At 37.3% G+C, this 11,197-nt stretch overlaps 2 protein-coding genes across 4 annotated transcripts in view; one reads left to right on the top strand and one right to left on the bottom strand.

Annotated features, from left to right (window-relative positions):
- serpind1 (serpin peptidase inhibitor, clade D (heparin cofactor), member 1) overlaps positions 1–3,468 on the bottom strand; it is a 5,904-nt gene extending 2,436 nt beyond the window's left edge. The window contains exons 1-3 of one of the 2 annotated variants that reach the window (XM_082188896.1): positions 3,350–3,468; positions 2,166–3,079; positions 601–874 (exon numbers count right to left, since the gene is read on the bottom strand). In XM_082188896.1, coding sequence (XP_082045022.1) covers positions 601–874; positions 2,166–3,078 — 1,187 coding nt within the window. In that variant the 5' untranslated portion in view covers position 3,079; positions 3,350–3,468. Of the gene's footprint in view, positions 1–600; positions 875–2,165; positions 3,240–3,349 lie in introns of those variants that run through there. The other variant, XM_082188895.1, reaches the window with a different exon arrangement.
- Positions 1–11,197, top strand: part of pi4kab (phosphatidylinositol 4-kinase, catalytic, alpha b) — a 64,539-nt gene that overhangs the window by 30,205 nt on the left and 23,137 nt on the right. For both annotated transcript variants that reach the window (XM_082188854.1, XM_082188853.1), the window contains exons 20-29: positions 4,255–4,363; positions 4,493–4,629; positions 5,201–5,334; positions 6,359–6,441; positions 7,152–7,222; positions 7,301–7,425; positions 8,791–8,872; positions 9,012–9,095; positions 9,169–9,258; positions 11,051–11,170. In XM_082188854.1, the coding sequence (XP_082044980.1) occupies positions 4,255–4,363; positions 4,493–4,629; positions 5,201–5,334; positions 6,359–6,441; positions 7,152–7,222; positions 7,301–7,425; positions 8,791–8,872; positions 9,012–9,095; positions 9,169–9,258; positions 11,051–11,170 (1,035 nt within the window). The remainder of the gene's footprint in view (positions 1–4,254; positions 4,364–4,492; positions 4,630–5,200; positions 5,335–6,358; positions 6,442–7,151; positions 7,223–7,300; positions 7,426–8,790; positions 8,873–9,011; positions 9,096–9,168; positions 9,259–11,050; positions 11,171–11,197) is intronic.

Raw genomic sequence — 11,197 nt, 5'->3', positions numbered from 1 at the left:
ATAATCAAACTCTGTCTGAACATCTAGTCACTAATAGTCTGAACATAATGTACAGCGCTTTATACAATACAGATTGTTTCAAAGCAGCTTTACAGTGATAAATGTGACAAGGATCAATGATGCTCTTTAATTCTGCTCTATAGCAGCTCTAAAATAGACTATAGTGTCATTTTTCAGTCAGTTCAATGTTGATTCAGTTCTGTTCAATAACTGTGTGAAGTTAATCAATTATGAAAGGAGATCAATTCATCTATAAGCAGCTCTACAGAAGACAGTCGTTATTCAACTCCGTTCAGTTCAATAACTTCAATAGTTCAGCTATACAAGCAGTTTCATCATCCAGCTCAATTCAGTTCAAGATTTGTTCTCATTCTGTAGTGTCAGTGAAGATATTACTGAATATTATTGAAATCAAAGGAAAATAATTGGTTAAGAAATGATTGGTTTAGAACTAAACCTAAACTTAACCCTAGAATCTGAGTGTTATTCCAGGACCAACAATAGTTCAGATCCTACTTTGTCCAGCACTTCAAGTGATTGAGTCATTGACATTAAAGTGCCTCGCAGACTTGGTCAGACTAGTGTTTTATGGTGCTTTACCGGTTGGTCATGTTGTTAAGCCACTTGTTGATCAGGGTTGGGGAGATCTCCTGCTCCAGGGATCTCATTCCCGAGAGTTTCTGAGGCACGGCGATGAGCATGCTGATGTTCCCGGTGTAGGGAAGCTGAAGTATGTCGCAGTTGAGCTCGTGGTCGGCCGCCGCCAGGTAACTCCCTTTGTTCTGCATCATGGGAACACGCACCTGCTTTTTCTCACTGACACGGAATTGCCGGTAGTGTGTCAGTTCCTTCGGGAACTTCTGCTCCCACGTACCTGCGTTTGTTGGGGCAGTGAAAACATGACATTGTGGTGTTATTTGTGAGCTGCATGTGATATTATTTTTGACGACTTTGACTATTTAACTATTTTTCTATCTTTGACTATTTTTGACTTCTAATCTGTTTAAAGTAGGGGTGTCCAATCGTGCTCATGGGGGGCCACTTTCCAGCAGAGTTCTACTCCAGCTCTAATTTAACACACCTGAACCAGCTAATCAAGGTCTTTAGGTAATGTGTTGGTAATGAAGTCTGCAGGAAGGTAGCCCTCCGTGAGCAGGGTTGGCTTCTTTTGATCTACAAGTTTCCCTGTTGAAAAGACAAAACAGTCCTGGTTTATGGTTGTTTGGTACAAGTCTAGTTAGCATAGCTATGAGGTTCGCCAGCAAAACTTCTTGTAGCCAATAGGGGCTTGCGCACCGGGTAGTTACAGGAACTTGGTTATAGGAACTAGTCACCAGGGTGGTTCCCCGAGAACTAAACGTTCCCCTTGGGAAATATTCCTGGTTACATTCGCCCTGGCTGTAGGAACTATGAAGTGACGTAAGCTAGCCGACAGTGACATTAAGCGTTTCCTTCAATGACGTCAACAACTGGAGAGTGGAGGACGTTGTGATCAGAGCTGTGTTTTTGTTGTGTGTCGTTTGATTTGTGTTGGAATGTAGACGTATAAGTTATGCGATGGAAAGAGCAAAAAAGAGGACGAAATCTCCTTGCGGTGCTACATATCATCGAGGCTGAGAAAAGAACTGTTAACATTAGCTATCTGTATATGTCCATCGTGGAGTTTGTTCATGAAGTAAACTGTGCGTTTACACTGCTTTTTAGTGTCACTGGTAGTTCCTATTGTGCTGGGTTAAACCCTATTCTGAGGTAGCATTTGTTCCCCAAAATGCGCTCTTAGAATTAAATTCGTTCCCAGTTCCTGCAGTGCGAACACACCAAAAAGTGGGTTCTTCCACCATTAGTTCAAGAAACTATGAAAAGGTTCCTCCGGTGTGAAACTGAGGATGGATAACCAGATTCACAAGAAAGACAATGCTTGTTTGACCAGCCTAGTAGCAACGAGGAAGTCTTGCTTGATTAACCTAGTGAAGATGCTGGTCAGTTCAGTCGGGCTAAATTAAATGTTGCATTCAATGGAAGTACACAAAACATTTCACATAGTGCATGATTATTTGCTTTGGATTGATTGCTGACTATACAAATGAATAGTGTAAACCATTAGTCTTACTAAAGAGTTTCAGACTTTAGGTCTTGACCACCAGTATGGGCTTGAATTGGTTCACCTTTGAAGTAGAGGTAGTTCAGGAGCATTACTGCCATGCTGGGGTCGACGCTCTTCAGCGGTTCCTTTATCAGACCTTTGGTGATTTTCTGAATGCGTTGGTTGGCCTTCACGAGGAACGCCGGGTCGGCAAAATCCACAGACTGCGGCTCGGCGAAGTAGTACGTCTTCGCGTCGGCACGGAAAGCCTCCTGTACTTGGACGTTGCGTTTCACGTACAGGTCGTTAACGGAGCGCAAAGTGTAGCCGAAGTTTCGTCTGAAGAGCCTGTGTGTGAGTTTGCGGAAGAGCTTATGCACGGTCGAGTTATCGTAATGTGAGCTGGCGTTGACGAATTCGGCAAATCCGAGAGTTTGGTAGAGTTGTTCCTGAGTGGTTAGTCCGGCTCCCAGGGACATCATTCCCATCGCGATGGAGATCCCGACAGGAGCAAGAAGAATGTTGTCCGTCTGGTTAAGTCGATTGCGCAGTTTCCGATAAAGCCGACACCCGAAGCGGCCGTTGACGACATTGATTCGCTGGAGGCGCGTTTGCCCGTGGAAGAGCCGCAACAGACGCGCTCTCCGTATTTTGGGGTCACTTGGCTCCAAGAAGAGGTCAAGGTCAGGAGCAGGCGTGGAGATCTCATCTATGTGATCGCCTTCGCTGTAGTCATCCTCACCTTCCGCCAGGATCTTATCGAAGTCCAAGTAGTCTTCATCTTCCAGTCCGTCCAGAGGGAGGTCGTTCGTGACCGTGTTTTCCCGATGGAAGTCCAACGGGATGGACTCAATGTCTGTGGTCCCTCCATCTGGAGAAAGTCCACGGGCATCCACCAACTTTTCCTTCTCAAAGTGTGAACTGAGGTCTTTGACCCCAGCCAGAGCAGGGCTACTCAAGAGAGAGGCTACGACTATAACCTGAAAGATCCACATCCTATGAGAAAAACAAAACAAGCACACATGGGAATATTGAACGATTGACAGCTTCACTTGCAGATATTACACTCGGAAATCTAACACTCAATGCTCATACACATGTTGCAAAATCCTGGGCCGTAACCCCCATAGACACTAATGGGGACACCCAATAGTGATTTCCAATTATTCTTAAAGCTTTTGGTTACTTTCTTAGCTTGATCTCTGAAATATCACACCAGTGTCTTATGAAATCTTATAGTCTTTTATGCTAGTTTGAGCTTCTTACCTGCTCTTTCCCTCTGGAATCTCTGTGTGTGTGTGTGTGTGGACGTCCGTTTGTGGATTCGATCCCCAGCTGGACTTTGAAGTGGCTCTTCACTGATCAAACAGTAGCGAGTTCAAACATTCCTCACATATGACTCCATTTAACCCTTGAAATACACTCCATCCATTAATACTAGGTGCAAATTACTACAGATATGCTGTAAATGTCCTCCTAGGACTTATATTACCCCAGTTAGATTACTTAGGGTTAATCCTGATATCCCTGACAGCTTGTATTAAATGTAACGAGGAAACAATGTTTCATTGTAAGAAAGGGTTTTTGATGTGATTTGCGAACTGACTGAAGAGAGTTTCTCCTTCGAAGCGAAATTGTGCTTATTGTATATTTACTGTAAATTTAGTTGTACATGTAAGTTTATAGATATCGTTTAACATGGGATAATCTCCTAATGGATCAAATAAATGTCATTTAATCTTGCTTTGGAAAAACTGACATGTATATGAATAGAGAAAAGTAAATGTTTTTAATGATATGGACTCCCTTTTTATAATTTTTTGACAAACAGATCATGTGCAATGTTAAATAATATTGACTGTAAACAAATCCCATATGTGATAAGTTACTGATACTGTATTGATCACTGTAACAATGTATTTTTTACTTGATTTAAAAAAAAATACTATTTATTTATTTGTATAATTATTACTTTAAGTGTTTTTATTATTTAAGAATAATAATATTACCCTTTTTTTGTGTTTAAAAAAAAAAAGTTTTTTAAAGAACAGTGACGGTACACAGTGCTTTTTGTAGAATATAATCTTTCTAAAGAACTACCATTTTAACGTACATTTTGATATTGTTTTTGTATTTAAAGTATTTAATTTTCTGTATTTAATGTGACGCAGCTGACCCGCCGATTGCCTGCCATTAAGGAGGCCAAACCTCGCCTGCAGAAGCTCTTCAGAGATTTCTGGCTCTATTCTGTGGTCATGGGTTTTGCTGTGGAAGGATCTGGTAAGGAAATAAAATCATCACTGACAGCGTTTAAACATGAGTTCACCACGTACACAATATGAGCGTGTTCTCTAGCAGGATTTCTCTCACAGTATTTCTACAGAAGTGTGTGTTTTGCCTGTGTTTTAGGTCTGTGGCCTGAGGAATGGTACGAGGGAGTGTGTGAAATCGCCACTAAATCGCCACTGCTCACGTTCCCCAGTGGAGAACCGCTGCGTTCAGAACTCCAGTACAACTCGGCACTGAAGAACGACACGGTTACTCCGGTATCAAACGCTCTCACTGTCTCAGTGCTGTTTTACATCTGTGTTAAGTATCTTAATTACTGTTAACTCTAACCGTAAGTGAAAAATTAAGCACATGTGTCGCTCTGCATCATCTGTGCTTCAGATGTTAATTATTCCTCAAATCATTTGTCTCGTTGAGGAGAGTTACTTTACTAAGTTATCTGGCATTTTATATTATGAATATTGTTGGCTTTTTGACTAGCTGTTTTGTTTTCTAAGTAGCTTTTGGCTTAAAGTGTCTCTAAATGCATAAATGTAAATGCAAGTGGCCAGACTGATGATTTTCACCTGCTGAGGGACAAAACAAATAAAAAATATTTGATTTAACTCTCCTAAGTTTTTAAAAAAAAAAAAAAGCAAATTAACCCTATTTATTTCTGAGGAGTTAACTGGGTACCATTCACTAAACATGCAGCATGTTGAGGTTATGTAGCACACTACTGTTTGACACTTGCATACTGCATGCTATTTTACAGTAGTAGTATACAGTATATACTAGTTTCCCATTCTGGAAAGCCCTTGTTTATTCAAAATTCTCCTTTTTTTGAAGGCGGAGTTGAGTGAACTGCGCAGCACCATCATTAATTTGTTGGATCCGTCACCTGAAGCCGCCGCCCTCATCAATAAGCTCGACTTCGCCATGTGCACGTACCTGCTGTCTGTCTACCGGCTGGAGTATATGAGGTTAGAGACGCTTGAACTATCTGTTTTCTTTAGAACAGCTCCTCTCATTATCCACCACTTTCCTCGCCTCATTTGCACGAGCAATGGGAGTAAATTCAGTTAAACTGTAAACAATCAGCGAAAGGTTCGCTCTATGAACGCAATAAGCATTTTATTTTACACCGTTACTACACAGCGCTGGAAGATCCCGTGAGAAAGCTTTTGAATGCGCCTCAGTATTAATAATATCGCTGCAAGATCTAGTGATTTAATGTAGTAACGCTAACTGTAACTATGGTGTTATGGCAGAAATAGTCAAATTTTACATTAATCATTTCAGGGTTTGTGCAAACTTTTGAGAGTGAAATTCAATCACTTTTCAAAGGCTTCACACTTTTTCCAACACTTTAAACCTCGAAGTATTATCAAATTTTAATGTTAGTTTTCCTACATCTTTAAACTAAACACTTTCATAGCAAACAAACACTTTAATTTGAAAAAAAGACATGAAATGACCACTTTAACCAGTAGATGGCGGCACAGGAGCACTGATTGACTTATTAGCCATTTCCACTCCATAATATATGGAAAAAAAGTCACAAAGTCTCATGAAAAACAAAAACTTTTCTTCAAATTATGATTGAATTACACAGAAAGCAGGTAAAGAGTTCTCCGTTTATAAGCACTGAAGCGGTCGGTTCAGTATGATACTGTAGAAGATCAATGGTACATTTAATACAAGTGGAATATTTACATTACGTTTTTGCACGTTACTGTTGTTAATAAAAGTTCATTTTAATTCAAGTTATGTGATGTCAAATTTCCAGTAAACAAACATGTAATATTATTAGTAACTGCCCTTATTGATGCAAAACAATAGTAATTTTATGATTAAATTACCTTTATGATAAACAAACCAGAAGTGCCTCCCATAATCTAAAATACAGTAGACTTGAAGGTGGATTGTGTGTGTGTGTGAGTGTGATTTACCCATCTCTCTTTGTTCTGTCTCTCTCTGTGTTTAAACCTCTCTCTCTCTCCTCAGGATGTTGCACTCGAACGATGCCGACCGCTTCCAGGTGATGTTCAGATACTTCGAGGACAAAGCCATCCAGAAAGACAAATCAGGTCAGAAACTCAACAGAATTTCATATGGTTGAGTAAAAAAATTCTAAATGTTTTACCACAAAAAGTAAGCATGTGTAAATTAAATGTGTTGCAATTATTCAATGCATGTTTTCAATTAAATGAACGTGAAGAATCATATTTATTAATTGACATTTTTATGCACCAATATGATAAACAGCAGTATTTACCTACATTTATTTTTTTACCAGAACATTTTGATATGAGAAATATGACACTCTTGATAATTGTGTGTGTGTGTATATATGTATGTATTAATATTTATATATATATATATATATATATATATATATATGTATGTGTGTGTGTATGTATGTGTGTATATATATATATATATATGAGAACAGGTGTTACAGTAATGTTCTATAAATGTGATTTACCTTTTGTTATTATATATTTTTTATTAATTATACATATTAGAACTTTTATTCATTATATCATCAAATCAAGAGTTTTGACTCAATCCATTGAAATTGAACTGATTTGTGGAAATCAATAAATGGAAACTCTAACACTGTTATTGAATCTCTTTCAGAAAACAAATCATCAAGAAACTAGTTTTAATCACATGATCTTTAGGAAACCAATTGTTGCTTAAAATTATGTAACCAGCAAAACCATTGCAAATATATAGTGAATATTGAATGCGTCACACAGTCCTAGTTCTGACTCTGCCTCTTCATCTCCATCAGGCATGATGCAGTGTGTGATCTGTGTCGGTGATAAAGTCTTCGATGTTTTCCTGCAGATGATGGCTGAGAAAGTGAGTCGAGTGTGTGAAGGATCTCTGAATGCAGTATTGATCGCTCATTATTGATAATGGCTTTGCGTTGTGTTTCAGCCCAAGACTAAAGAGCATGAGGAGGAGCTTGAGCGTCATGCTCAGTTCCTATTGGTCAACTTTAACCACACCCACAAGAGGATCCGCAGAGTCGCAGATAAATACCTCTCAGGACTCGCCGAAACGTAAAATGACTTTCTGCCAAACGCTATTGAGCTCTCTAACTAGACTAGAGCATATTAAAGCATCACTGTAATCTCAACAATTTCCCCCAGTAAATGTGTATTCCTGCTTAATAAATGCTTATTACTATTAGAGTATAGAGTTCCACACAAAGTCTGCAAGCACTGTGAGTTTAGGTTGCTTTTAAGTTGCTTTTGAAAAGACAAAATGCTGCAAACGTCTTCCCAAACTTGTAATGAGAATCGTTTATAAATCTGTTTTCAACAAAAGAGTTTGTGGGTCTCCCTGCAGTTTTACTCCAAAATAAAAGCTCTATAGTTTCACGTTTGAAAGTAAAGAAATGTAGACTGACATAAATATTAGTATTGTAAATTTACTGTTGTTCTGTAAAATATAAAATGATTATTTTCATTATTATTATTATTAAATATATTATTTTTGTTTAGTATTTTTATTACATTTGGATCATTGCTATAGTACTTTTTTTTTTCTTTTTTTTTATAATGATTTATTATCATTTATATAATTAAATTAAATAATAATTAAAATTACGCTTATGATTAATAATAAATGTAATAGTAATATTCCTATTTGATTCTCTCACACAAAAACAAACTAAAAGCTCAAATCTATCAAATCACTGTTTGTCCTCTATATTGATGTAGTAATAATAATAATTATATAAAAAATTATGCTGATTATCATTATTATTAACTATAATTTTTTGTATTTTTATTGCAGTAGTATAATTGCTATAGTAATTTTTTTTTAATTTATGAATAAAAATAAAAGTATAAAAGTATTTATTAATTTAATTATATTAATTTAATAATAATACAAAATATAATAGTATTACTGCTATAGTAAAATATTTATTTAATTGTATTAATTTAATAATAATACAAATATTTTAAAAATGTATTACATTAGTATTATTGCTATAGTAAAATATTTATGAATTTAATTATATTAATTTAATAATCATATAAATAATAATAAATGATTTTTAGTAGTATTACTGCTATAGTAAAATATTTATTTAATTGTATTAATTTAATTAAATTGATTTAATTGTAATAATAATAATAATAATATATATTATTTTACTATAGCAGTAATTCTACTGTAATAAAAAAATCTGAATAAAAAATCTAAATGAATTGAACAAATTATATATATATAAATATATATATATATATATATATATATATATATATATATATATATACATTTGTTTAATTCATTTATATATTTTATTTAGATTTTTTTTTTATAAACAAATAAATAAATTATTACAGCAGAATTACTGCTATAGTACAATATTTATTGCTTGAACACAGTCTGTGAAATCTCTGTTTATCCTCTAGGTTTCCGCACCTGTTGTGGAGTGGGAGAGTTTTGAAGACCATGTTGGACATCCTGCAGACTCTGTCTCTGTCCCTGAGTGCCGTCAGTACAACACACACACACACACACACACACACACACACACACACACACACACACACACACACACACACACGTGACCGATATAACTCATGTTTACGCTCTCACATGTCATTCACTTACCCTGACCTCTGTTAAACAGGACATCCACAAAGATCAGCCATACTACGACATCCCAGACACCCCGTACAGAATAACGGTCCCGGACACGCATGAGGCGCGAGAGGTGAGACGGAGCCTCTGAGACATGAATGCACTCGCGATCAGAGTCCGGTTTTGAAATGTTGTTTGTTGTCCAGAGCATCGTGAAGGACTTTGCCGCTCGCTGTGGAGAGATCTTGAAGGAGGCCATGAAATGGGCCGCCTCCGTTACCAAGTCTCATCTCCAGGTGAGCTCAAGTCACACACTATCAGTGTTGGGGAAAGGTACTTTTAAAAGTATTGCATTACAATATTGCGTTACTCCCAAAAAAAAGTAACTAATTGACCCTTCACTAAGCCACGCCCGAAAGCTGCCACAGGCCAATCGTGGCTTAGCAACTGTAACGTGGCTTAGCAACCGTAACTGGGAGGTCTGGCAAGCTTTCGAGTGAGGGAAACATGCCGAAGCGTTGTGCGTATGAATTGTGCAAATCTGATACCCGGTCTCCTAAAATTTTTGGACTGGGGGGGTGGAATTTTTTTTCCCCGGCATCTGCTTGCGCTGGGACCTATAGGCTTAAGCTTCAATTTTGATTAAATTATTCTCTAATCGGTTGCATATTAAGTCGTGGATGTATCCCTCGCACGCATACTGCAGTCCCTTTTGTCTCGCTCTCTCAGATATTTCACCTGTTCGCCAAAAATCACTAATTATCTCCTTGGGAATGTCTGACACCGGTGCATTCATACTGTAATAGACGTGCCAGGCGCGAAAGCTTGTCAGGCGTAGCAACAGTTACTAAGGAGGGCGGGGCTTAGCGAAGGGTCAGTTGCGTTACTTAGTTACTTTTTATGAAAAGTAATGCGTTACATTTCATTTGCATTACTTTTTCTCACCTGGGCTGGGCTTGCTTGTTTTTTTTATTTAATAACAACAAAAAAAGCTAGATTTTTGGCAAACTCTTTCACACCAAAAGTAAAATGCATAAGCATAAATGCATAGATGCATAAATGTATGCCTGTACAGGAGAGGCTCAAACCAATTGCATTTTGCTGTTTTTATTCATTTTGAGGAGACTGAATGTTTTCGTGCAAGTGAGATGAGCAAATGCATGTTCACATTTAGTCTAGAACTACAATAACCATCATGTTCACACACACACACACACACACACACACACACACTTTATTTCTCTCAACATGTTGACAGGAGAGCTGTCAGTCAATAAATGTGAGAAAGTAACTAGCGTTGCTTATTTGAAAAAGTAACTCAGATATTTTGTTGTACATTGAAAAGTAATGTTACTTTAATAGTTACTAAGTAATCTGATTACGTAACTGCTGTGAGTGAGTGGAGGCGGGGCTCATTTGCATATTCATAGAACCACGTATACTAAATGAGGCGAGCGTGTAGAGTTACATTCAAGATATTTTAAGGCATGAAGTTTTTATTTTTAACGGAAAAAAAACATTTAAATATGTAATTTTGGTGATCAAAGATGAGTTTTAAGGGATAAAATTATTGACTACAGGGGGATTTTAACTTTTAATAAAAAAGGACAAGCTCTCCCTCTTCCGTAGCAGAAGGATTTGTGGGTAATATGAGCTTTCACCAGGAATAGCTTACCATCTGGGGTACTTTGGCAAACTATATAATGAGAATTAGATGCAGTGTTAGTTTTAATCAGCCTAAGTTGGAAACCAGTCAGCTGTAGTAATACTGTGGTATTCTTTGAATATCATGTAAATACAAAGGTTTATGTTAATCATGACCGTTCAAAAGTTTAGGGTTGTATGAATTTTTTATGTTGTTGTCTTCCGCTCACCAAGGCTATCAAAAATATAGTAAAAACGGTGAAATATTACAAAATAGCCATTTTCTATGTGAATATATTTTTGAACTAATTTATTGAAGACTAGAGTAATGATGCTGAAAATTGCACATAATCACATAATCCTTCAGAAATCTTTCTAATATGCTGATTTGATGCTCAAGAAACAGTGGCGCTGGAACCTGTGATGTATATTTGTGTGTCTCAGGAGTATCTGAACAAGCACCAGAACTGGCTGTCGGGTTTGTCTCAGCACACGGGTCTGGCCATGGCTACCGAGAGCATTCTCAGCTTCGCGGGGTACAACCGTCAAAGCACGACGCTGGGGGTGAGAATACACACACACACACACACA

This window comes from Leuciscus leuciscus (genome assembly GCF_965113295.1).
Source record: "Leuciscus leuciscus genome assembly, chromosome: 13".
Lineage (NCBI taxonomy): Eukaryota > Metazoa > Chordata > Actinopteri > Cypriniformes > Leuciscidae > Leuciscus > Leuciscus leuciscus.
This window is presented reverse-complemented; position numbering and strand designations above follow the sequence as displayed.